The sequence below is a fragment of the Balaenoptera ricei genome, chromosome 9 (genome assembly GCF_028023285.1).
Source record: "Balaenoptera ricei isolate mBalRic1 chromosome 9, mBalRic1.hap2, whole genome shotgun sequence".
In the NCBI taxonomy this organism is placed as follows: domain Eukaryota; kingdom Metazoa; phylum Chordata; class Mammalia; order Artiodactyla; family Balaenopteridae; genus Balaenoptera; species Balaenoptera ricei.
The window spans coordinates 62,369,162-62,395,318 of NC_082647.1; the positions used below are offsets into that span (position 1 = coordinate 62,369,162).

Here is a 26,157-nt window from a genome sequence, read left to right on the forward strand (position 1 = left end):
GGCAATCTGTATATCTTCTTTGGAGAAATGTCTATTTAGGTCTTCTGCCCATTTTTGGATTGGGTTGTTTGTTTTTTTGATATTGAGCTTCATGAGCTGCTTGTAAATTTTGGACATTAATCCTTTCTCAGTTGCTTCATTTGCAAATATTTTCTCCCATTCTGTGGGTTGTCTTTTCGTCTTATTTATGGTGTCCTTTGCTGTGCAAAAGCTTTTAAGTTTCATTAGGTCCCATTTGTTTATTTTTGTTTTTATTTCCATTTCTCTAGGAGGTGGGTCAAAAAGGATCTTGCTGTGATTTATGTCATAGAGTGTTCTGCCTACGTTTTCCTCTAAGAGTTTGATAGTGTCTGGCCTTACATTTAGGTCTTTAACCCATTTTGAGTTTATTTTTGTGTATGGTGTTAGGGAGGGTTCTAATTTCATTCTTTTACACGTAGCTGTCCAGTTTTCCCAGCACCACTTATTGAAGAGGCTGTCTTTTCTCCACTGTATATTCTTGCCTCCTTTATCAAAGATAAGGTGACCATATGTGCGTGGGTTTATCTTTGGGCTTTCTATGCTTTTCCATTGATCTGTATTTCTGTTTTTGTGCCAGTACCATACTGTCTTGATTACTGTCGCTTTGTAGTGTAGTCTGAAGTCAGGGAGCCTGATTCCTCCAGGGCTGTTTTTCTTTCTCAAGATTGCTTTGGCAATTCGGGGTCTTTTGTGTTTCCATACAAACTGTGAAATTTTTTGTTCTAGTTTTGTGAAAAATGCCAGTGGTGGTTTGATAGGGATTGCATTGAATCTGTAGATTGCTTTGGGTAGTAGAGTCATTTTCACAATGTTGATTCTTCCAATCCAAGAACATGGTATATATCTCCATCTATTTCTATCATCTTTAATTTTTTTCATCAGTGTCTTATAATTTTCTGCGTACAGGTCTTTTGTCTCCTTAGGTAGGTTTATTCCTAGATATTTTATATTTTTTGTTGCATTGGTAAACAGGAGTGTTTTCTTAATTTCACTTTCAGATTTTTCATTATTAGTGTATAGGAATGCAAGAGATTTCTGTGCATTAATTTTGTATCCTGCTACTTTACCATATTCATTGATTAGCTCTAGTAGTTTTCTGGTAACATCTTTAGGATTCTTTATGTATAGTATGTCATCTGCAAACAGTGACAGCTTTACTTCTTCTTTTCCGATTTGGATTCCTTTTATTTCTTTTTCTTTTCTGATTGCTGTGGCTAACACTTACAAAACTATGTTGAATAATAGTGGTGAGAGTGGGCAACCTTGTCTTGTTCCTGATCTTAGTGGAAATGGTTTCAGTTTTTCACCATTGAGGACAATGTTGGCTGTGGGTTTGTCATATATGGCCTTTATTATGTTGAGGAAAGTTCCCTCTATGCCTACTCTCTGCAGGGCTTTTATCATAAATGGGTGTTGAATTTTGTCGAAAGCTTTCTCTGCATCTATTGAGATGATCATATGGTTTTTCTCCTTCAGTTTGTTAATATGGTGTATCACGTTGATTGATTTGCGTATATTGAAGAATCCTTGCATTCCTGGAATAAACCCCACTTGATCATGGTGTGTGATCCTTTTAATGTGCTGTTGGATTCTGTTTGCTAGTATTTTGTTGAGGATTTTTGCATCTATGTTCATCAGTGATATTGGCCTGTAGTTTTCTTTCTTTGTGACATCTTTATCTGGTTTTGGTATCAGGGTGATGGTGGCCTCGTAGAATGAGTTTGGGAGTGTTCCTCCCTCTGCAATATTTTGGAAGAGTTTGAGAAGGATAGGTGTTAGCTCTTCTCTAAATGTTTGATAGAATTCACCTGTGAAGCCATCTGGTCCTGGGCTTTTGTTTCTTGGAAGATCTTTAATCACAGTTTCAATTTCAGTGCTTGTGACTATTCTGTTCATATTTTCTATTTCTTCCTGGTTCAGTCTCGGCAGGTTGTGCATTTGTAGGAATTTGTCCATTTCTTCCAGGTTGTCCAGTTTATTGGCATATAGTTGCTTGTAGTAATCTCTCATGATCCTTTGTATTTCTGCAGTGTCAGTTGTTACTGCTCCTTTTTCATTTCTAGTTCTATTGATTTGAATCTTCTGCCTTTTTTTCTTGATGAGTCTGGCTAATGGTTTATCAATTTAGCTGGTACTAAAAGTACCAGCTTTTAGTTGTATTGATCTTTGCTATTGTTTCCTTCATTTCTTTTTCATTTATTTCTCATCTGATCTTTATGATTTCTTTTCTTCTAATTTTGGGATTTTTTTGTTCTTCTTTCTCTAATTGTTTTAGGTGTAAGGTTAGGTTGTTTATTTGAGATGTTTCTTATTTCTTGATGTAGGATTGTATTGCCATAAACTTCCCTCTTAGAACTGCTTTTGCTGCATCTCATAGGTTTTGAATCATTGTGTTTTAATTGTAATTTGTCTCTAGGTATTTTTTGATTTCCTCTTTGATTTCTTCAGTGATCTCTTGGTTATTAAGTACTGTATTGTTTAGCCTCCATGTGTTTGTAGTTTTTACAGACTTTTTCCTGTAATTGATACCTAGTCTCATAGCGTTGTGGTCAGAAAAGATACTTGCTACGATTTCAATTTTCTTAAATTTACCAAGGCTTGATTTGTGACCCAAGATATGATCTATCCTGGAGAACGTTCCATGAGCATGAGAAGAAAGAGTATTCTGTTGTTTTTGGGTGGAATGTCCTATAAATATCAATTAAGTCCATCTTGTTTAATTTATCATTTAAAGCTTTTGTTTCCTTATTTATTTTCATTTTGGATGATCTGTCCATTGGTGAAAGTGGGGTATTAAAGTCCCCTACTATGATTGTGTTACTGTCAATTTCCCCTCTATGGCTGTTAGTATTTGCCATATGTATTGAGGTGCTCCTATGTTGGGTGCCTAAATATTTACAATTGTTATATCTTCTTCTTGGATTGATCCCTTGATCATTCTGTAGTGTCCTTCTTTGTCTCTTGTAACAGTCTTTATTTTAAAGTCTATTTTGTCTGATATGAGAATTGCTACTCCAGCTTTCTTTTGATTTCCATGTGCATGGATTATCTTTTTCCATCCCCTCACTTTCAGTCTGTATGTGTCCCTAGGACTGAAGTGGGTCTCCTGTAGACAGCATATATACAGGTCTTGTTTTTGTATCCATTCAGCTAGTCTATGTCTTTTGGTTGAGCCTTTAATCCATTTACATTTAAGGTTGTTATCGATATGTATGTTCCTATTACCATTTTCTTAATCGTTTTGGATTCGTCACTGTAGGTCTTTTCCTTCTCTTGTGTTTCCTGCCTAGAGAAGTTCCTTTAACATTTGTTGTAAAGCTGGTTTAGTGGTGCTGAATTCTCTTAGCTTTTGCTTGTCTGTAAAGGTTTTAATTTCTCTGTCGAATCTGAATTAGATCCTTGCTGGGTAGAGTAATCTTGGTTGTAGGTTTTTCCCTTTCATCACTTTAAATATGTCCTGCCACTCCCTTCTGGCTTGCAGAGTTTCTGCTGAAAGATCAGCTGTTAACCTTATGGGATTCTCTTGTATGTTATTTGTTGTTTTTCCCTTGCTGCTTTTAATGTTTTTTCTTTGTACTTAATTTTTGATAGTTTGATTCATATGTGTCTTGGCGTGCTTCTCCTTGGATTTATCCTGTATGGGACTCTCTGCGCTTCCTGGACTTGATTAACTCTTTCCTTTCCCATATTAGGGAAGTTTTCAACTATAATCTCTTGAAATATTTTCTCAGTCCCTTTCTTTTTGTCTTCTTCTTCTGGGACCCCTATAATTTGAATGTTGGTGCGTTTAATGTTGTCCCAGAAGTCCCTGCTACTGTCCTTAATTGTTTTCATTCTTTTTATTCTGCTCTGCAATAGTTATTTCCACTATTTTATCTTCCAGGTCACTTATCCTTTCTTCTGCCTCAGTTATTCTGCTCTTGATTCCTTCTAGAGAATTTTTAATTTCATTTATTGTGCAGTTCATCATTGTTTCTTTGCTCTTTAGTTCTTCTAGGTCCTTGTGAAACATTTCTTGTATTTCCTCCATTCTGTTTCCAAGAGTTTGGATCATCTTTACTATCGTTACTCTGAATTCTTTTTCAGGTAGACTGCCTAGTTCCTCATTTGTTTGGTCTGGTGGGTTTTTACCTTGCTCCTTCATCTGCTGTGTGTTTCTCTGTCTTCTCATTTTGCTTAACTTACTGTGTTTGGGGTCTCCTTTTTGCAGGCTGCAGGTTCGTAGTTCCTGTTGTTTTTGGTGTCTGCCCCCAGTGGCTAAGGTTTGTTCAGTGGGTTGTGTAGGTTTCCTGGTGGAGGCCACTGGTGCCTGTGTTCTGGTGGATGAGGCTGGATCTTGCCTTTCTGGTGGGCAGGACCGTGTCCGGTGATTTGTTTTGGGGTGTCTGTGACCTTATTATGATTTTAGGCAGCCTCTCTGCTAATGGGTGGGGTTGTGTTCCTGTCTTGCTAGTTATTTGGCATAGGGTGTCCAGCACTGTCGCTTGCTGGTCGTTGAGTGGAGTGGGTCTTAGCGTTGAGATAGAGATCTCTGGGAGAGCTTTCATCATTTGATATTACGTGGAGCCAAGAGGTCTCTGGTGGACCAATGTCCTGAACTTGGCTCTCCCACCTCAGAGGCAGAGGCCTGACACCTGGCTGGAGCACCAAGACCCTCACAGCCACACGGCTCAGAATAAAAGGGAGAAAAAAAAGAAAGAAAGAATGAATGAATAAAATAAAATAAAGTTATTAAAATTTTTTAAAAAGGAATTATTAAAAATTAAAAAATAATAAAAAAGAAAGAAGAGAGCAACCAAACCAAAAAACAAATCCACCAATGGTAACAAGCGCTAAAAGCTATACTAAAAAAACAAAAAAAGCAAAAAAACAAACATACAAACAAACAGACAGACAGATCCCTAGGACAAATGGTAAAAGCAAAGCTATACAGACAAAATCACACACAGAAGCATACACATACACACTCACAAAAAGAGAAAAAGGAAAAAAAAATATGTGTCATTGCTCCCAAAGTCCACCTCCTCACTTTGGGATGATTCGTTGTCTATTCAGGTATTCAACAGATGCAGGTACATCAAGTTATTTGTGGAGATTTAATCTGCTGCTCCCGAGGCTGCTAGGACAGATTTCCCTTTCTCTTCTTTGTTTGCACAGCTCCTGGAGTTCAGTTTTGGATTTGGACCAGCTTCTGCATGTAGGTCGCCTGAGGGTGTCTGTTCTTCCCTCAGACAGGAGGGGGTTAAAGGAGCAGCTGATTCGGGGGCTCTGGCTCGCTCAGGCCGGGGGAAGGAGTGGCACCAGCCTGAGGCGCGTGGTGCATTCTCCTGGGAAGTTGTCCCTGGATCGCAGGACCCTGTCAGTGGCGGGTTGCACAGGCTCCCGGGAGGGGCGGTGTGGATAGTGACCTGTGCTTGCACACAGGCTTCTTGGTGGCTGCAGCAGCAGCCTTAGCGTTTCATGCCCGTCTCGGGTCCGCGCTGATAACCGCGGCTCGCGCCCGTCTCTGGAGCTCGTTTAGGCGGTGCTCTTAATTCCCTCTCCTCGCGCACCCACAACCAATGGTCTCTTGCCTCTTCGGCAGCTCCAGACCTTTTCCTGGACTCCCTCCCGGCTAGCTGTGGCGCACTAGCCCCTTCAGGCTGTGTTCACGCCGCCAACCCCAGTCCTCTCCCTGGGATCTGACCTCCAAAGCAGGAGCCTCAGCTCCCAGCCCCCTCCTGCCCTGGCGGGTGAGCAGACAAGCCTCTCGGGCTGGTGAGTGCTGGTCGGCACCGATCCTCTGTGCGGGAATCTCTCCGCTTTGCCCTCCGCACCCCTGTTGCTGCGCCCTACTCCGTGTCTCCGAAGCTCCCCCCTCCGCCACCCGCAGTCTCCGCCTGCGAAGGGGCTTCCTAGTGTGTGGAAACCTTTCCTCCTTCACAGCTCCCTCCCACTGGTGCAGGTCCCGTCCCTATTCTTTTGTCTCTGTTTTTTCTTTTTTCTTTTGCCCTACCCAGGTACGTGGGGAGTTTCTTGCCTTTGGGGCAGTCTGAGGTCTTCTGCTAGCATTTAGTAGGTGTTCTGTAGGAATTGTTCCACATGTAGATGTATTTTTGATGTATCTGTGGGGAGGAAGGTGATCTCCGCGTCTTACTCCTCTGCCACCTTGAAGGTCTCTCTAGGTATAGTTTTTGAGTTCATATGTACTGGTAATGTATTTTCTCTGAATTGCCTAAAATATGTTGTTAATTTTGTACCTCAAATAGGTTTAGGTTATAAAATAAGGAAGAAAAGCAACATAGAACATATTTTATTCATCTTGAAATGACATTTTAAAGTTTTCCTTAAGAAGGGATAAAGCAGGATATTAATGCCAGTTTTAGCAGATGAATATTCCGGTAACAAATGATAGTAAATCAATTGAGTGTCCCATTCTACTTCCACTGGTAGCTCAAGTTTACATTTGGGAAAGTCACATTGTATGAATTTATGATGAGAAAACAGGGAAGGGATAGAAGGCTTTGCAGCTGTCTTAAATTCTTTTTTTCTGGAAACAAGTGGGGTAGAAATATACACATATCATATCTTATACTGAGTTGTTTTCATGACTTAATCATACTGCTGAGAGTGAAGGAAATTGCCCAGTGGGTTAATTCCTCTAGGTCACTGAGTTCTAAAAGAAAAAGAAGCCTACAAATTCCCCTGCTTTGGAGGCAGTGGATTCTAATTTCTAGCTCCTCCCTTGATCCATAATATGTTCATCTGGAAGACATTTAGTCATTTCTGAGGAGATTCCAAAATGAGGCAGCTCTTGGTCCACTGTCTCATGAAAGGTCAAATACATGACCAGTTAAGGCATAACATTTCTGAGCAATATGAAAAAAATAATTGACTCACTAGGACGCTGATTACTTAAAAGAAAAGATGAATCTCTGTAAATAAATGTATTTTCTCATCAGGTCTAATGTTTTCATAACACTTGAAGCTCCTCAAAAGCTAAAGAAAAATATTAAAATGTTTAAGTGAAATGTGATACTGTTTCTGATTTTCTATAGAGTTATGCTAAATTTATTTTATGCAGTTTGGCTTTAAATGATCATTGTATATTAAGTGAAGTTGAATTAATGAAAATAAATGTTAAGACCTAAATAATATTCATTTTGAAAATGAATATCTGAGGTAAAAATAATATTAAGTTATCTAGCTTTTTAATTAGCAATTATTCAATAAAAGAATTTCTCCTTGCTGATTATCTCTCAAGATTCAGGGTGACAAGATACCAAGATCTTTCAGTGAAACCATTTTTTAAACCTATTATTACTAAATAAACTTTATTACTTCAATATAACATTTTATGGTGAGAGATTCTTCTTACCAGCCAAAATAATTGCCTTATTTTCCTGGGTAATATTTCAAACTTCTGTGAAAACTGAATAGTCTTTTTTTTAAAAAGGGGGCTAATTAAGTCACAGTGTCATCTATGGCATTGCCCAAAACTGTTACACTGCTTATATATTTTCCTTTTTTCCAACTTACATTGCTCAGTGTTTTTTTGAGAACTGGCTCAAAGTTTTCTCAATTTTGCATCTTAAATACTGCATTATGTAGAGTCCACAGAGGTTGTTGTTCTTTACTTCCCCACCTACAGAAATAATCAGGTTGAAAAAAAATGTTTTGCATACATGAAAGCACTATAATTCAGTCCAAATCTTAAAGACAAGGAAATTCTAAAGAACATAGTGTCCTGCCTCTGACATTTTGTAATATGTAAAGAAGAAACAATGGCATGCTAATGACAAATTTAATCCTTGCCCCCAAGATGAGTGTATTACCCTATAAATTGTTCATAGCCTACACCTCTCGTCTTAATTAGCCATCTTAAAACCCTATGCCCTATACCCTGAGAAAACCGTAATTCAAAAACCACAATGTTCATTGCAGCTCTATTTACAATAGCCAGGACATGGAAGCAACCTAAGTGTCCATCAACAGATGAATGGATAAAGAAGATGTGGCACATATATACAATGGAATATTACTCAGCCATAAAAAAGAAAGGAAATTGAGTTATTTGCAGTGAGGTGGATGGACCTAGAGTCTGTCATACAGAGTGAAGTAAGTCAGAAAGAGAAAAACAAATGCCGTATGCTAACACATATATATGGAATCTAAGAAAGAAAGAAAGAAAAAGGTCATGAAGTACCTAGGGGCAAGACGGGAATAAAGACACAGACCTACTAGAGAATGGACTTGAGGATATGGAGAGGGGGAAGGGTAAGCTGTGACAAAGTGAGAGAGTGGCATTTACATATATACAGTACCAAATGTAAAATAGATAGCTAGTGGGAAGCAGCCGCATAGCACAGGGAGATCAGCTCGGTGCTTTGTGACCACCTAGAGGGGTGGGATAGGGAGGGAGGGAGGGAGATGCAAGAGGGAGGGGATATGGGGATATATGTATACGTATAGCTGATTCACTTTGTTATACAGCAGCAACTAACACAGCAATGTAAAGCAGTTATACTCCAATAAAGATGTTAAAAAACAAAACAAAACCCTATGCTCTAGGTCAACTGAGGTCATAAAGAACATAAGAGGCTTACCTCAAACCAATATCACAATTAGAAAGTAACTCGAAACCTATGCTTTATTAGTACTCTAGATTTAGCATTATCTTTTTAGGAATGTAACCTGTGGTACTAGGATTATTAATTTTCTTTCAGCAACTGATCAGAATCAAACTCCATGTGAATTAAGTAAGGGAGGAAACCAAATTGGAATTTCACTAAATAGAACCTACAGAATTTGGTTGTTCTTAATCATGATGGATTTCTTTGAAACCTTAGACCGGTTAAATATTAAATAGTTCTGAGTTGAGACATCTTTGGCAATTATGCTAAACTGCCATAGATTGAAATGCCAGAGGTTAGGGACTTTGTTATATGTATTTCTAGCAATTAGCCCAGGACTTGACACAAAATATTTGTTGAGTGACTTAATGCATATTAAGTTAATACCTTAAAAGACAACCTCAAAATTCTATAAATTTAGTAATACTAGTTTATCACTCAAAGTGATACCCCATGAAGAGATGTTTTCAGAGTTGGTTTTAATTTTGTCTTTGTCAGATGAAAATAAAAACAATCATTTGAAAAACATCTGTAAAATTATGACTGAAGTCAACCACTTTGTAGCTCCTCATCCCTCACATTAGATTCTGTGTGATATTCCTTTTAGAATTTAATATTAGGGAAAAGTTTGATTGTCGTGATAAATTTAAGGCTATTAAAATTCTATGGCCTATTATTCCTTCCTTTTCCTAGCTTCCCAGGCACACCTGGAGTTAAACTTAAAGCCTAAGTTTATTTCCTCTTGAGCGTTTTTGTAGTTGTTATCTCCTTTTTTGATATGTTTTCCCTTTTTATTTTTGTAGGCTAGTCCTTTTTAGAAATGTGTGATATATAAGTTAGTAATGTCAGTGTTTTATCCTCAGTCGTCATCTTCAGTACTTTGAGCTTTCAGCATCATTGACTGGTCTTTGAAACTCTCTTTCCTTGCCTTTCACGATATTCTTTCAGTGAATAAATATTTATTGAGTGCTTACTAGGTGTTGGGCACCACTGGGGTCCTTCTCCTGACTCAGTCACTCTCCCACTGCTGTTCCGTAAGTGCACAGTTCCCCCCAGGTTCTGTGGTTTTCTTCCTCTGGATGCTGTTCCCTGATTTAGGAACACAATCCCTAACTTGAAACTCTTGGAGCCATATGTACTTCAGAATTCAGAATTTTTTGATTTTAGAAAAGTCAGAGGTTATATTTACCATATGTTATGAAACACCCTTCCCAGAGGGGCTGCACCCTCTATTCAAACATGGTAATATTTCTTCAGTGAAGCATATGAGTATTTACTGGAAGTAGAATAAAGACTATAAGTAGCCTCACTACAATTCTTATCAGGTTTTGTTGCCAAATGCATTTTGCCCCAAATTTAGGAAAAATGGGTTTCAAACCATTAGAGATTTCTAACTGGTAGATCTCTTAAAGTCTACTTTAAATATTAGGCAGGTTGTCTCTCAAATCTCTGTCTGGGCCTACATTTCCAATATCTTCTGGACATCTTTACTCAAGGGCCTATTAACTACTTAAATTTGTATTGAAGTGAAATTATTGCTTCCTCACCTGTTGATCTCATCCTTGGTTCTTACCCTGTTTAAGTCCTAGCATCATCACTGAGTCCTATGGAATCCATTATAATATATTCTCAACTCCTGGCCTCCTATTCTTTGTCGCTTCACCAAATTATGGTTCAGGTCTTCATTACCTCTTCTCTCAGCTTTGTGGCTTCTCAAACCAGGATGGATGAACTAATTTATTCATATTCTATGTTAGGCATTGGGAAATACAAATAAGACAGGTTTTTAAATTACAGTTTCTTCATCTATAAAGGCCTCTTCTTAGTGGGGAAGACTAATTAGAAGACTGGTTAAATAAATTAGGAAACACTTGGCACAGTGGATATTTTTCAACCATTAAAAAGCATGAGATAGCTCAATATGTTAATTGCCAAGACTTATTAAACGAAAAATGCATGTTGCAGGGCAGTATATTGAGGTCCTACAGACAGTTTATGCAGAGAAAGTTCTGGAAAGCAGTCCACCAATCCATAGCAGTGTCTTCGGGGAGACAGTAGGAAATTTACTTTCTGATTTTTGTAGTGTTAAAAAAATATATAATCTATATATATTTTTTAATCCGAAAAAAATGCTATGAGCAAGTTAAGTGTGATGAGAGGAATATAACATAAAGCAACTAACTCTGCTTGCCCAAGTTAGGGAAAGCTTAGAGAATGTTTTCCTTTGGGCATAGAGACAGACATTCCAATAAGAGCAGAGAGCAAGTTCAACAGCATCTGGATCTTAAAGGGTCTAGTGTGTTCTGACAACAGTAGATCAGTGCTGGAGGGTTGCTTCCAGGGGAGAGTAGGATTTGGGACTGAGGTGAGACATGGTCAGATTGTGGAGGGTCTGAACTACTGATTAGAAATGTGGACTTGACCTAGTCACTGGGGAGCCTCTGGCAGGTGTTGATTTTGTTTTCAATGCATTTTTTTATTTTGGAGTAATTTTAGATTTATAGGAAATTTGCAGAGATAGAGTTCCTCCCCTCACCCAGTTTGTCTCCTTTTATGTTACCTTACATTATCCTGGTACATTTGTCAAAACTAAGAAACCAACGTTGGTACGTTAGTTTAGCTCCAGACTTTATTCAGATTTTACCTGTTTTCCATTAATGTCCTTTTTGTGTTCCAGGAGCCAGTCCATGATCCCACATCACATTTAGTTGTCATGTCTCTTTAGTCTTCTGTGCTCTGTGAGATTCTGTCTTTCCTCATTACCTTGACAGTTTTGAGGGGTACTGATCAGTTTGTAGAATGTCCTTCTATTTGAGTATGTCTGATATTTTCTCATGATTAGACTGGCATTATGCATTTATGAAAAAATAGCACAAAGGTGAAGTGCCTTTCTTATCCCATTACATCAGAGGGCACACGATTTATCCACGTGTCATCACTGGTGATGTTAACCTTGTTCACTTCATTAAGGTCATATTGGCCAGGTTTCTCCACTGTAAGCTTTCCAGGAAGTTTTCCCCTATTCACACTTCTCTGGTTTTTAAACTTTGTAGTATCGATTGTAGTACAATCGATGTTTAATGCAACTCTACTGGCCAGGTGATCGGAAGAGGCTGGAAGCAGTAAGGCCAGTAATATATTTAGGGCTGTTGGAATAGCTCAAGTGAGAGATGACAATTGTCTGAACTTATAGTGGCAGTGGGAGTGAAAAGGATTAGAAGTATTCAAGCTTTTCTGGCCAACAGAGTGGCTTATGGTAACTTTAAAAGGAACAAGACAAATCAAAATCACTTCACACCCATTAGTATAGCTATAATAAAAAAGTCAGATAATAAGTGTTGAGGATGTGGAGAAATTAGAATCCTCAAACACTGCTGCTGGGAATGTAAAATGGTATAGCCACTCTGGAATACCGTCTGGTAGTTCCTCAAAAGTTAAACATATTTACCATTTGATACAGCAGTTCCTCTCCTAGGTATATACCCAAGAGAAAGAAAAAATCTGTACACACAAAAACTTATACATGAATGTTCATAGTTCATTATAGCTAAATGGTGGAAACCACCCAAATGTAAAGCAACTGATGAATGGATAAACAAAATGTGGTATATCCGTACAGTGGAATATTTTTGGCCATAAAAAGGGATGAAGCACTGATATATGCTATAACACAGATGAACCTTGGAAACACTGTGCTAAATAAGTCAGTCACAAAAGGCCATGTGTGATTCCATTTATATGAAATATCCAGAACAGGTAAATCTATAGACAGAAAGTAGATTAGTTGCTTCTTACGGCGAGGGAGCGGGTAGTGGTGGTGTAGGGACTGGGCCATGACAGGTAAATGGTACAGGGGTTCTTTTTGGGGTGATGAAAATGTTCTAAAATTGATTGTGGTGATGGGTGTACAACTCTGTGTACTAAAAGCCACCGAATTGTACTCTTGAAATAGGTGAATTATATATGTGAATTATCTTTAAAAAATTATTACTAAAAAGTCAGGGAACACATGGCAGGGGGGCTGCATCTATTCAAACTACACTCATTCAAGCTAAAGCGCTGGTGGGACATGCAAGTGCAGATGTTGAACAGCTCAGAGATGAGGCTGGGGCTAGAGCAATGGCACCATAAATCATTAGTGTAAAGGATTCACTTGTCAGAAAGCAAGGTACCCTAGTCATTTAGTCCAGTTTACTGAACATAGTAGTTCAAGGGAAGGTTTCAAACAGGACACCTTTAACATTTAATAGCACTGAGTTTTCCGAGGTTAACACAATTGAGGACTGACCCCTTCTCTAGCATTGGAGATAACACTGTGTTATTGAGATTAGCTGATGTCCCTCCTACACCTAAATTTCAATTACAATTGTCTTTACTTCCTGTAATGAAATGCTTTACCATGAGTACCTCTGTTGCTTAAGTAATTTGTAGAATATTTTGGGGTGAAAGTTGAAATTGAAGATGGTACCAATTTAAAATAAATATTTTTGGTATAATTTACAACATAAATGGATTTAGAATTAGTTTATTTCCTCACTGAAGAAAATGGGTCAGGCCATAAAACTTGTGGGCACATAGGTCACCAGTTACTCTGTATTACTGTCCTACACTTGCGACACCCGTGCCTGCCCACTCCCAATGGTACTTGGTGGTATGAAGTACAAGTCAGTAGGAATTTCATATTAAGGATAATGACAGTTGAAAAGAATTAAAAAAAAAATTAAATGATTCCACCAACTGTTTTAATGATAAGGTATCCCTTTTTTGGCCTAGTGAATGCTCAGTTTTAAAATCCTGAGAAAGAGATGCTATGATGGTTACTTTTATGTGTCAGTATGACTGGGCTAAGGGATATCCAGATAGCTGGTAAAACATTATTTCTGGGTGTATCTGTGAGCGTGTTTCTGGAACAGATTAGCATCTACATCAGCAGACTGAGTAAAGATGGCCCTTGCCAAAGTAGGTGGGCATCATTCAATCCGTTGAGAGTCCAAATAGAACAAAATGGCAGAGGAAGGGCAAATTTGCTCTCTCTCCTTGAGCTAGAATGTCCATCTTTTCCTGCCTACAGACACTGGAGCTCCAGGTTCTCAGGCCTTCAGACTCTGGGACTTACACCAGTGTCCTCCCAGTTCTCAGATCTTCAGACTGCGAGTTACACCGTCATCTTCCCTTATTCTCAGACCTTCAGACTCACACTGTATTATACCACCGGCTTTCATGGTTCTCCAGCTTGTAGATGGCAGATCCTGGGACTTCTCAGCCTCTATAACCATGTAAGCCAATCTGCGTAACAATTTTATTTATATATATGTGTGTATATATATATATATATATATATATATATATATATATATATATATATATATATATATATATATATATACCCATATATATCCTATTGGTTCTGATTCTCTAGAGAGCCCTAATGTAGGTACTCACAAATTACATAAGATGTTGGATTCTATTTGCTGTTTTAATAAAATCATTTTTTCACAGCGTGTCAAGGAAGTAATTAACATGGTTAATTCGTGAGGTAGCAAGTAAATTCTTAACACAATTGGCCCAGGGTTTCATTTGGTAAGCCTAAGTCCTGACCTTACAGCTATGAAATTCCAAGTTTGTGCCTGAATAGATGACTAAAAGAATGAGAATGATATGACCAACGATATGTATCATTTAAACTTTTATTAATAAAACAGAAAACTAAACTCAGCCAGCTGCTTTTTTCTTGCATCTAATCTGACCATATGCCAGAGAAATGATTCTTTATGAGGACTTAGGTGAGAACTGTCAATAAACCAGTTCTGTTGAAAATGGCATAATGGAATATCTAATAACGTTAGGTAAATGAAATTAAAAAGAGAACAAATAACAGTATTAAAAATCACAGGAATCTCTCCTTTAAATATCAGGGCCTCCTTTAATAATCTTCAATGTAGCTCACTGGCAATCATAAAAAATTCATCAAGTTCAACCATACTGCACAACCCCCAAAGGAAAAAACTGAGGGAACTCATGGGTAATTTTCACAGCTTCATTGTAAAGTCCAAGATCTGAAAGAAACAGTTCAGCAAACATTTAATCTACAGTGGAAAGCTGTAACATCAATTACTATCTAAAGAGTTATACCTATTTCTCTTTTCTCTCCCTTTTAGAGGTCAACTTGTTTTCACAATCCATTTCCTAAAACTGAGATATAGATCATCATATTTATTTAACTATGGCTCCAAAAAATAAAAGACATGGATTATAGGAGACCACCCATTTTGACATCCATTGTACAGGCACAGTTCTTGCCTGGTTGTGTTTTAGGTGCTGTGCATTATTTGATGCCTTTAATCTATATATTAAAATCAAACAAACAAAACTATTAACATTATTTTGTTTACCCCATTTAAGAAACTTTTCTTTCCACAAATATTAATTAATCTTTGTTGAGTTTCCTACATACACAAGCACTGTTTAGAAGCAGGCCAAAATGTCCTCCCATTTTCCTTTGGGATCAGAACATTCTATAGAAATTGAAAATGTAGCAGGACTGAAACTCAAGACCAAGACATAGCAAGTTAAAAATAAAATTGCTTTCCACCTAATTCCATGAATTACAGCATGTTTTATTTACCAAAAGGATGGTTATCTTCTTTAAACTGGACATAAGATGCACACATAATGGTTGCCTTGGCCGTTACTCTTCCAACTACTTCCACGATTCCAGAGATTTCCTCATCAAGCTAACACAAAGAACAAAATGTCAACTTGGTGTTATCACATTTTCAGTTGATAATTAACTTGGAAAATTGTTCTACAGTTTACTAATCTTATCTTTCATTTCATGTAACAAAATAAGTTTAAAATTTATCAGTGCAAAAATGGAATTGTAACTTGTTAAAAAATGTTTGAGTACTTATTACTGTTAGCATGTCACTAGTCCTGTTACCTTTAGCAGTGGCTTCAGGTCCAAAGATACAGTTAAATGTTTAAGTTGAAGACAAAATCACTTAAAGATACTGAGAATGTCCAGCATTTCCACAAGGAGTAATTTGTTTAAAAGGACCCATTGAAAGGAACTTTCTATTAACTACATTTGTACAGTGTGTTCTGCATCCAGTAACCAAACAGCATACAGATCTGTCTTCATAAAAGACCAAGAAAATATTTTTAAGTACAATAAACATAAAATGTAAAAACAAATAAGTGACAACTGAAAATAAATGTAAACAAAAATAGAAAACCGAATTTTAAAAACGTAAAACTCTTGAGGAAGGAAAAAGTGATTTAAACAGAAGATGTTTCTTATGTGATTTTCATAAGGAATGAGAATTGTCACCCAGCATTTAAGGGGTGTATTAAAAAAATGACAGAGCCCAAAAAATCATTGGTTAGAAATGTAAAGGGAAATATAATGTAAGAAGAGGACAAATATTTGATTTTAGAGAGTGGGAAGTTTGATAAGCTGGTCCTTTATACATCCACTCCAAGAATCAGAAACATGAGCAACAAACCAAAACAAGATGAAGAATTAATTATAATATACATAGAATAAATACTTAAACATACAGGCTCCATCAACTCAATAGTTCCATTTTTTCCTTCTCCATCTGAAAGAATAAACATTTTCCCAGTGGGATGAATCTGAAAAATAAAAAGATTAAAAGTTTGACAAAAGATGAGCAGATTGACCCAAACTTACTTAATCGACGCACACAAAGCAATTGTTTTTGAACAGTTTAACTGGTTCAACATTATCATGTGTTACCATACATACCTGATCAAACGATGCCCAGTTAAATCTGAATTTCAGATAAACATTTTCCATACAAATGTGTCCTGTATTTTTATTTGCTAAATCTGGCAACCCTATGCTAAGAACAATTAAAGAGTCCATATTATCTAAAAGTGAGATCTACTGCCACCCATGATTTAAATGGTACGTATCCCACAGAGGATATGTTTTTAAAAATTAGGCCTGAGGAAGTAAAGAGAACTGGTTGTCAGAAAACCTGGGTTCTAGTCCTGTAAGACAGCGGCAGAGTGCAGTCAGATCTGGTTTGAATGACAGCTTTGCTACTTACTGCGGCCTTGAACCATACACTACTCCTAACCAATTTCCCTATCTGTGAAGTCCGAATACACCTATTTCAAGAAGATATGTGACTGAAATAAACTAATAAGCCTTTATACAAGAGCTTTCTCGGTTCCCTGATCCCGACACTTTGGGCCTGCTTCTCACCAGCAGGATGAGGGGCTGCACTCTAATAATGGAGTAAAATAACAGACTAGTATTGGATCAGTGAAGTACAATCAAGGAATGTTTTATAGAAAAGCGACTTCAACGAGAAAACGAAGTCTGAGAAAAGAGGAAACTGCATAAAAGAAGGAAACAAGAAAACTGGACTAGTCAAATCTGGGTAACTAAAAAATCAGGAAGTAGATGGAGTTATGTCTACAATTTCCCTTAAATAAACACAAACGAGGGTGGGACGCTAGAATTTAGAACGGAGCGCGTTCGAAAACGTCGCGATTCCGCGTCCTAAAAGAAGGGCCAAAATAGGGCTGCAATGGTTAAAAAGTGTGCAAAAAGTTCCCTTGTGAGAAATAAAGCAATGGGGAGCGCAGTGATGCTATAAGGCTGTCCCTCCTCCTTCACCCTCCGTTACACACCCTGAGGCAGCCACCCTGACTGTCACGGAGCCCCTCCCCCAAGGAACCCAGGGTGGTGAGTGTGCGCACCTTCTCCAGCCTCCCTACGAAGCAAACGGGCTGGTCTATGAACTGAGCTAGCATGCTGGCGTTGATGCGCACCTTGGGCGACTCCATCACGTCCACCATGATTGCAACGGAAGGCCGCCCGCCGGCAGGAAACTAGCTGACAACTGAGACTGTGCGCCCCACGGACGTCTACGGGGCGGATTCCTCCGAAACCAATCGGCGGAGACCAGCACTCTCGCTCCACCAATCAAACGCACGGAAATCTCGACTGCAATCGCGCAGTCCCCCGAAAGCGAAGAAAAAGGCAAGGACCCGTCCGGAAGTCGGGATCGGCTGCTTAGTGACGCGCGGCGCCCCGGAAGTTACCTGGGTCTTCCGCGAAGCGTACGTGGAGGCGGGGCTTGGATGGGGCGGGGCTGAGGCTCCCGTCCGAGGTCCCGGTCCTCCCCGCCGCGACTTAACCCCGGAAGCAGGGTGGCGGGCTCCTGTGCTGTTGCGGCGGGGGACTGCGGCGCGAGTCTCAGGTACCTCTTCTCGCGGGAGTCGCCGCAGCCTTACTGTTGCGGAAGAGAGAGGCGGGAGTCGGTACCTGTTCCCCCGTGGCACTCTCGGTGCTGCGCCTCCAGCTGTTCGCCATTTCCCCGCCTCCCCTCTTCCCACTTCTGCTTGGGAAGCGCGAGGTTCTTGCTGAATGAAATCTAGGGAGCGGGTCTCTTTTTGACCCCCGCCCTTCTGGAAACGAGAAGTGGGGTCGCCAGTGATTTTCATCGCCTTTGTGAAGCTCCTGCTGCTCGGTGGCAGAGGGTCGGTGATTTACCGCCCCAGCTGCGTCACTTTCCTTCGTCAGTTTCCCCACCTGTGAGAAGAGGGGCCTGACCCCATTACCTCTATGACCCTTTCTAGCCCCGACATTCTGGCCACACTGTGGAGGTGCGGGTTTTCTCACCTCACTGTTAGCAACGAATTGAAGCATTTGGGAGTGGGTGAGGGAAGGACCACTGGCCTAGGAGACGAATTTAAATGGCTGTTAGATTCTGAGCAGGTGCGTTTCTTCCTGAGACATGATTTCCCTATCCGCAGAATGAGGAGGTTAGATAACTCAATGGCAAGGTCCCAGCTGACTAAGTTTTGTCCATATGATTTACGGCCTCTTTCTTCTTAACTCCCCAGGAATCTTTTTCCCTATTGCTTTCCACACCTCAGGACTCTGGAGGGGAGATGAGGAGGTGTGGAGGATAACGCGTTTCAAGGAGATTTGGGGGGATTCTTGAATCTGTTGCTGGCTCATGTGGCTGTTGATTTGGGGGGCTTTTATCTTCCGGGATTTGATACCTGCCTTGCCAGCGATATTCCCGAATGAGTGCTCATAAAAAAAAACCTGCCAACGGTGCTCCGGAAATTGGGGGAAAAAAAAAATCGGTGGGGGGTATATTATTATTTTTCGGAAACCGAGTCCATCAATTTGCCTAAAGCCAATTCAGGTACCTATCTAGAGTCTCCAGTTTAGTCTCGCAGTTGCCTTAAGCTAAGAAGTTCCTGTTTGAGACGTCACGCGGCAATTTAAGATGGAAATCTGATGTGCCGTAATTAAATGATAGTTTGCATCTCTCCGTGTTTATTTAGCACTTAGCATCTATGTAAATATATTTGCCTTTTAATGTTGCTGTCACTGAAACTGATGTGAAGGATTTCGTTAGCAGATGCAGGGTGCATGTCAGTTGGTGCATAAAAAAGTGGTTGTCGGTGCAAGTGAGCAGAGCCTCTTTTATATTCCGTGCAGAGCCTTAACATCTTCTGCACTTCAGGGTTTGGAAACCAAGTTGATCGCATTATATTGGGTAGAGTACACATGAATATCTTTAATAGCAACGGTTTTTTAAAGAGCAGCCCTTAAAGCACCAGATGCTAATAGCACTGTTTTATAACAGTTAAAAAACCAATTTTGCCTACCAAGAGCATCTTTTTTCTAAACAGGGAGATGAGCAAGAAGATAATTTAAAATAGCTTCTTGGCTATTTTTTCAGTCACGTGAAATTTATTACGTGATATCTAATGCACAAAGAAGAGTATATGTAGCTGATATGTATAGTTTCCAGAGAAATGAAATGAGCCCATGTGGGCCTCTCATTAAGAGTAAGAAATGGAACTTCACCATTAGGGGTGGGCATCCTCAGTTAAGTCCTCCTCTCTACCAGCCAGAAAGAAACACGCTCTTGAAATTTGTGTTAAGCACCCTAAGCTTTTCTGTATAGTTTTATCGCGCGTGTAGCCGTTCGTAAACGGTTTTTAAGCCAGTCATCTGTTGATGGGCACTTGGGTTGTTTCTATGTCTTCGCTATTGTAAATAGTGCTGCTATGAACATTGGGGTGCATGTATCTTTTCTAATTAGAGTTTTCATCTTTTCTGGATATATGCTCAGGAGTGGGATTGTTGGATCATATGGTAGTCTAATTTAGTATTTTAAGGAACCTCTGTACTGTTTTTCATAGTGGCTGCACCAATTTACATTCCCCCCAACAGTGTAGGCGGGTTCCCTTTTCTCCACACCCTCCCCAGCATTTATTATTTGTAGACTTTTTGATGATGGCCATTCTGACAGGTGTGAGGTGATACCTCATTGTGGTTTTGAATTGCATTTCCCTAATAATTAGCTATGTTTAGCATCTTTTCACGTGCCTGTTTGCCATCTGTATGTCTTCTTTAGAAAAATGTCTATTTAGATCTTCTGCCCATTTATTGATTGGGATGTTTGTTTTTTCGGTGTTGAGTTATATGAGCTGTTTGTATATTTTGGATATTAACCCCTTGTCAGTCACATCATTTGCAAATATTTTCTCCCATTCCATAGGTTACGTTTTTGTTTTGTTTATGGTTTCCTTTGCTATGCCAAAGCTTTTAAGTTTGATTAGGTCCCATTTGTTTATATTTGCTTTTATTTCTTTTGCCTTGGGAGACTGATGTACGAAAGTACTGCTACATTTTATATGAGAGAATGTTTTGCCTATGTTCTCTTCTAGGAATTTTATGGTGCCATGTCTTATATTAAGGTCTTTAAACCATTTTGAGTTTATTTTTGTATATGGTGTGAGGGAGTGTTCTGATTTCATTGACTGACTTGTAGCTGTTCAGCTTTCCCAACACCACTTGTTGAAGAGAATTTCTTTTCTTCATTGTATATTCTTGCCTCCTTTGTTGAAGATTAATTGCCTGTAGGCGTGTGGGTTTATTTCTGGGCTCTCTATTCTCTTCCATTGATCTGTTTGTCTGTTTTTGTGCTAGTACCACACCGTTTTGATTACCATAGCTTTGCAGTATAATGTGAAGTCTGGAATGGTTATGTGGAAGCTGGATTCTTTTTTTCTGGGAACACTAGTGTTTAGTGGATCATGAGTGCTTTGCCACTTCTGTGCTTGTTATGTTATTGCCAATACACCTTATTTGATATTTATACTGTGTGACCCTTGTGGTATTTGTGTCTGTTGGCCTGATAACTTTCAACTTTTCTGGGTCCTTATGTTTTAGGTGTTTCTCTTGTAAATGGTGCATATAGCTAGAGGTTTAGTTTTTCTGTCTTTTGTCCATTTCCATCGATTGTGGCTACTGATATTTTTGGATTCATTTTAACAGTCATTTTGTGCTTCCTGTGTGTTCTGCTTTGTTGTTGTTGTTGTTGTTTATTTTTTTCTCCTCTCTTGCCTTCCTTTGAATTGACTTTTTGTTATTTTTTTTCTGTAATTCCACTTTATTCCTCTGTATTAGTTTGAATGTTACATATTCTTTAATAAAATATTTTGTGGTCACGCTTTAACAAACACATTAAAGTCTAAAGTTACTTTACTCTGTGTCAAGACAAGAACCTACAACTCCACTGACCTTTTTCCAATTGTATGCTGTTGTCTAGAGTTTTAGTTCTATCTTGATTCCTTTTAACTCCACAAATTAGGCATTATTATTATCTTATGCAGTTAATATTTGCTTGGAATTATTCATATATGTATCATTTTCTTTACTTACTATTTATTTTTACATCTCAAATTTTTTTCTGTTGTTGTTTCCTCCCCCCCCTTTTTTTTTTTTTTGAGGTACCTTCTTCGGAAGTTCTTTCAGTGAGAATCGTTGGCAGTACATTCCATCATTTTGTGTTTTTCTGAATATGGTTATTTTATCCTTGTTTTCAAAAGATAGGTTTATTATCTATCTACATAGAATTCTAAATGGACAATTAATTTCTCTCAAGACTACTCTGATATTATTTTACTCTTATAATATTTGCTTTTCTTTTAAATTGTGACTTTGTTCTTTCATGTCTCTATCTGCTTGATCTTCAGTTTGTTTTTGGTATTCTGCAGTTTTACTGTATAATGTATCCTGATGAGGAGTTCTTTTATTTAGTTTTCTGATGAATATGTTGTGCTTTGTGAATCCTATAATCTTGTCTTTATCAGCACTTGGACATTTTCAACCATTATCTCTTTGAATATTGCTTCTCTCCTATTCTCTAACTCCTTCTGGAACTCTGATTAGAAGTAGGAAGGACCTCATGTGCTCTTGATCTCTGTTTTAGAATTCAGTGGTTTTGATTCTTTGTGCTGAATTCTGGATAATTTTTTCTAATTTTCCTGTTTACTAATTCTTTATGCAGTTGTGAGTCATTTGCTTTAATTTCAATACTAGTTTTTATTTGTTTCTAGAAGTTCTGTTTGGTTCTTTTTACAAATCTTAGTAGTGTTTATTTATACTCTTTTGTCATAGTTTTAGGTCTCCCTTTATTTCTCCATATATTACAGAATATAAAGTAAGTCTGTTTATGGTCTAGTTTTGATACCCACTGTCTTGATGGGTCTGATTCTGTAGAGTTTTTTGACTCTGTTGACTCTTGCTTACTGTGGCTTATTTCTTTATTTGTACAGTATTTTTTGATTATGAATTCATATTTCTTGGAACTTTTTTGTTGATTTTTTTGAGGTTTCGTTCGAGGGTATTTTACTCCAGAGAAGATCTTTGTTTCCTTCTTATGAAGATGTTTAGCCACAGGCTTTGTCCTTGTTCCCTGTGGGACATGGATAATTAAAACCCAGGCTTTTAGCCATTAGAAATCAAAAGTGGCCACAGGGAAAATGTTAACTCTAGTATTTGCATATACCCTTGTGGATTTATAGATTCTTTTCTGGCTTCTATAGATTTTCTTCTTATTCTTTTATTGGGTTAGCTATACATTAAAAATACATATTTATATTTAAGACATTACCACAAGTACTCTTTTAGAGAGCCAGTGTGGGGATTCTGTTAGTTGTTGAGGATAACAAGGTCTTGGTGAAGGTATAGTAGGGCACTGGGGAGTGGCAAGAATTAAGGATGAAGCTAAGTAGAGACCAGAATTTGGAATGTCTTCCTTATATGCCATGCCAAGGAGTTGAGCTTAATAGTGATGCTGGAGGAGAGCACTGCAAAGGGAGTGATCAGTTTGACATTTTAGGTTGAGTATTCTGGGTTCATGATGATGAATGTCTTGGAATATCCTAATCAAGGTGCTTTTGGTACAAGTAACATGACCTTTTTAAACAAGCTTAAACTTTTTTTTTTTGATTGATTGATTGTGGTAAAATGTACATAAAAATTGCCATCTTAACCATTTTTAATTGGATGGCTCAGTGGCATTAGGTACATTCACATTGTTGTACAACCATTGCTGTCATCCATTTCCCAAACTTTGTCATCATCCCGTACTGAAACTCTCTGCCCATTATACAGTCTATGAATTTGACTACTCTAGGTACCTCATATAAGTAGAATCATACAATATTTGTCCTTTCCTGTCTGGCTTATTTCACTTATCATAATGTCTTCAAGGTTCTTCTATGTTGTAGCATGTATCAGAGTTTCATTCCTTTTAATGCTGAATAATAGTCCATTGTATGTAGTAAATACCATATTTTGTTTATCCACTCTTTATTTTGGGTACATTTGGGTTGTCTCCACCTTCTAGCCAGTTTACTTTTAGGTCAAAAGGAAACTGATTAGAACTATTTTGGGTTAGCTTGACTCGCCTAAGGTTTATTAGCCTTATAAGGAGCTGAAGCCATGAAGAGGAAAGCTTTCAGAATCCAGACTGTCTTCTGCTTCTTTTGAGACCACTTTCTCTTCAGCCAAGCAATTGTTGCTTCACTGTTTACATAGACCTGCATGGTTACCCCAAACTTTGTGAACGGCTCTTGGGAGAATCTAACTTGCCAGCTGTAGTCACTTGACCATACATCTTCCAAACAACTATGGTGTAGAAGGGGACTTGGGGAGGACTGGGTAGAAACATGTTGGGAACATAGCAGGGTCCACTATGATGAAAAGACACCCAAGGGGGTTGCAGTAATCAAACTGGAGATGTTGGTGAGCTGAACCCAAGTAGGGGCAGTAGGAATAGAGAGAAACCAAAAGTTTCATGAGATATCATGGGGTTGCAGGACTTAGTGGGTGGGGGAAAGTGTATGAAAGGGAGAGGGTGAAATTAAGGTAACACTTACGGTTCTGTCTCTAGCAGCTGTTTGGACCATCATGCTTTTTTCTGAGATAGAGAGTAGAGTAGGACACGTGTGCTGGGAAGATGACTCAGCCTTGGACACTGAGGTAGTGCAGCACAGGGTGAAGGATAAAATCTGGATTGAATCTTGATACTTAGGTGACTTTTGGAAAAATTATTCATCCTTTCAGAGCTTCAATTTCTGTATAAACGTGGGAGATAATAAAGCTTAGCTTCATGGGGTTATTTTAAGCATTAAATAAGATTTGCATATGTAAATCCCTGAGCACAGTGCCTGGTTACACTAAGTACTTAAATAATAAATTGCAACTTATAACTGTTAATAGCGTGAGGAAATTGTCCTAAAGTATCTGCTGGACATCTTAGTGATGATGAACGATAAGTTAGTAAAGGTGGAAGAAAACCCCAGCGTGCTTCCCCAGAAGGAAGGAAGTGTGTGGGCTTGTCTGAGAGTGAGAATCCTGAAGCATCTGGGTGACGGTATGTTTTGCCCAGCTCTGCTCAGCTGCCTGGATGGAAGAGACTGTGTCCTCTTACAACCATTTGAGTGTTACCAAGATGTTGTCTATACTGTTCAACAGTTTCTTGTGGAAAATTATTGTCAGGGAGATAATTTTCCTCTTGATCTTTTGGTGTATATTTTCCATTCCTTATGTTTATTCATTGAAGCAGAGACTGGGTGAGTGGGCTACTTTCGTCTTCCTCACTGAACTTTCTATTGCAGGCAGCTTCTTGTTTCTGTGTCTAGTCCTGGAAGACAGGTGGTTGCACACGTTCCTTGGCTTGTTCAGTTCTCAGTTGCTAACAGAAACTCATCATGTGTGGGTCTTCCAGGCCGAGATTGAGTCTTCCGTGGCTCAGACCGTTGAGGTCTCTGAATGAATTAGAGAATTAGGAGCAGTTTGTAATTCTTCGAACATGAAAGTAGATCTCTTTCCTGTGTTCTGCTAATGGAGCTTTTTCTGTCTGGGACCCTGTTTTACAAAGTCTTCCTTGGGCAGTTATAAACCATTGCCCTCCTTATTTTTCCCTGTTGCTTGCCAAGGCCAAAAACTATCATCTTTGAATGGAGGTAGAAGATCTCCCAGGAGAAGGGGAGGGTCAAGGGAGGGAATCCAATTTTGCCAGACTTTGGAAAGAATTCCCATGCAGTTGGATGTCTGGCAGCCTATTTTTTTCTGGTAGGTACAGCTGTGTTTTAGAATTAAGTTTAGGCAATGGGGATGGATGAAATACTTTCTCCATCTTCGTGGTTCACTCTCCTGTTGTAATAGTTTGCTTGTCTATTCGCTTATTCATTCATTCATCCTTGGATAGGATTTCAGAAGATGTAGCATGTGACAGAGAGCACAGTAATGAACTCTTGGTCAGTTGTACTTCTTGGTCAATCCCCACTGATTGTGGAGTTCATGGACATTTGACTCAGACTTTTGGCATATGGTTGATAGTTATTGCCAGTTTTTTTCTTGTGTTTCTTTATGTGCATTTTGATGAAAAATTGGGAGGAGGTGAAACAGCTTTCTTATTTACTCAGGAGTCTGAAGCAAGTCTTCAGACAGGTAACAATATTTGACTAGGCTGTTAGCAACTTGTTAGCCACTTGCTTGGCCTGTGCTGGTTTTACACAGGACTCGGCACCATGCTTTGTGCCCACTGGCCTTGTGAGAGGTGATAGAGAGGCAGGACAAGAGGCAGCAAATAGATTAGATAGTTCCTTGAATTTGGAGAAACTGCCTTGTTTGGTGTTGTCCTCTAGGGCCTAGAACTGTGCCTGGCCAGTATTTGGCCTTCAAAACATGTTGGTTGAATGAATTAAAAAATGAGCAAATGAACAAACGACTGAATTTTAGAAGTTTGTTTTTATTAAGGAAGGAAATACTTTTGATGATGCAGTTAGATTGTATTGGAAGTCGAATGATGTAGATTTTTAATGGGCAATTGAGGAGTGAGTTTTTTTGGAAGATGTATGTAATGGTTCCTGTTGTGTGTTAGATGTATTTAAGTGAGCAAATAGAGACATTTAAAGACCCACACTGAATAATGCTTTATTTTACTTTTTTTAATTCATTCTCCATTTCTGTGTGCTATAGAGAGTTGTAAAGAGGGGTGATCTCACAATTGGTCTACTTTGTTCTTCCTTACGACTTTATTAAATAACTCACCTATTTAAATAAATCACCTAAGGTATTTGTTTCATGTGAAGAGATGCTTTTGTTAGAGTTGCCTGGGGTCTTTTTCAGGGTGTGTTTTCATTTTAGATTTACATCATTGAACAC

At 38.7% G+C, this 26,157-nt stretch overlaps 2 protein-coding genes across 3 annotated transcripts in view; one reads left to right on the plus strand and one right to left on the minus strand.

The window, feature by feature from the left end:
• Nucleotides 1-14,536: 14,536 nt before the first annotated feature.
• On the minus strand, nt 14,537-17,681 carry RPA3 (replication protein A3). Of its 2 annotated transcripts, none has more exons than XM_059933910.1 (4): nt 17,439-17,681; nt 16,194-16,268; nt 15,259-15,367; nt 14,537-14,689 (listed from the first exon to the last, which is right to left on the minus strand). In XM_059933910.1, exons 1-4 carry the CDS (start codon nt 17,463-17,465, stop codon nt 14,607-14,609), a joined length of 294 nt encoding a protein of 97 aa, XP_059789893.1. In that variant the 5' UTR covers nt 17,466-17,681; the 3' UTR covers nt 14,537-14,606. The 2 variants fall into 2 exon arrangements, with proteins under 2 accessions (XP_059789893.1, XP_059789892.1); XM_059933909.1 differs by having other exon boundaries at nt 17,367-17,679.
• Nucleotides 17,660-26,157, plus strand: part of UMAD1 (UBAP1-MVB12-associated (UMA) domain containing 1) — a 235,057-nt gene continuing 226,559 nt past the window's right edge. The window contains exon 1 of the mRNA XM_059933907.1: nt 17,660-17,869. The gene's annotated coding sequence lies outside the window, so the exon portion shown is untranslated. The remainder of the gene's footprint in view (nt 17,870-26,157) is intronic.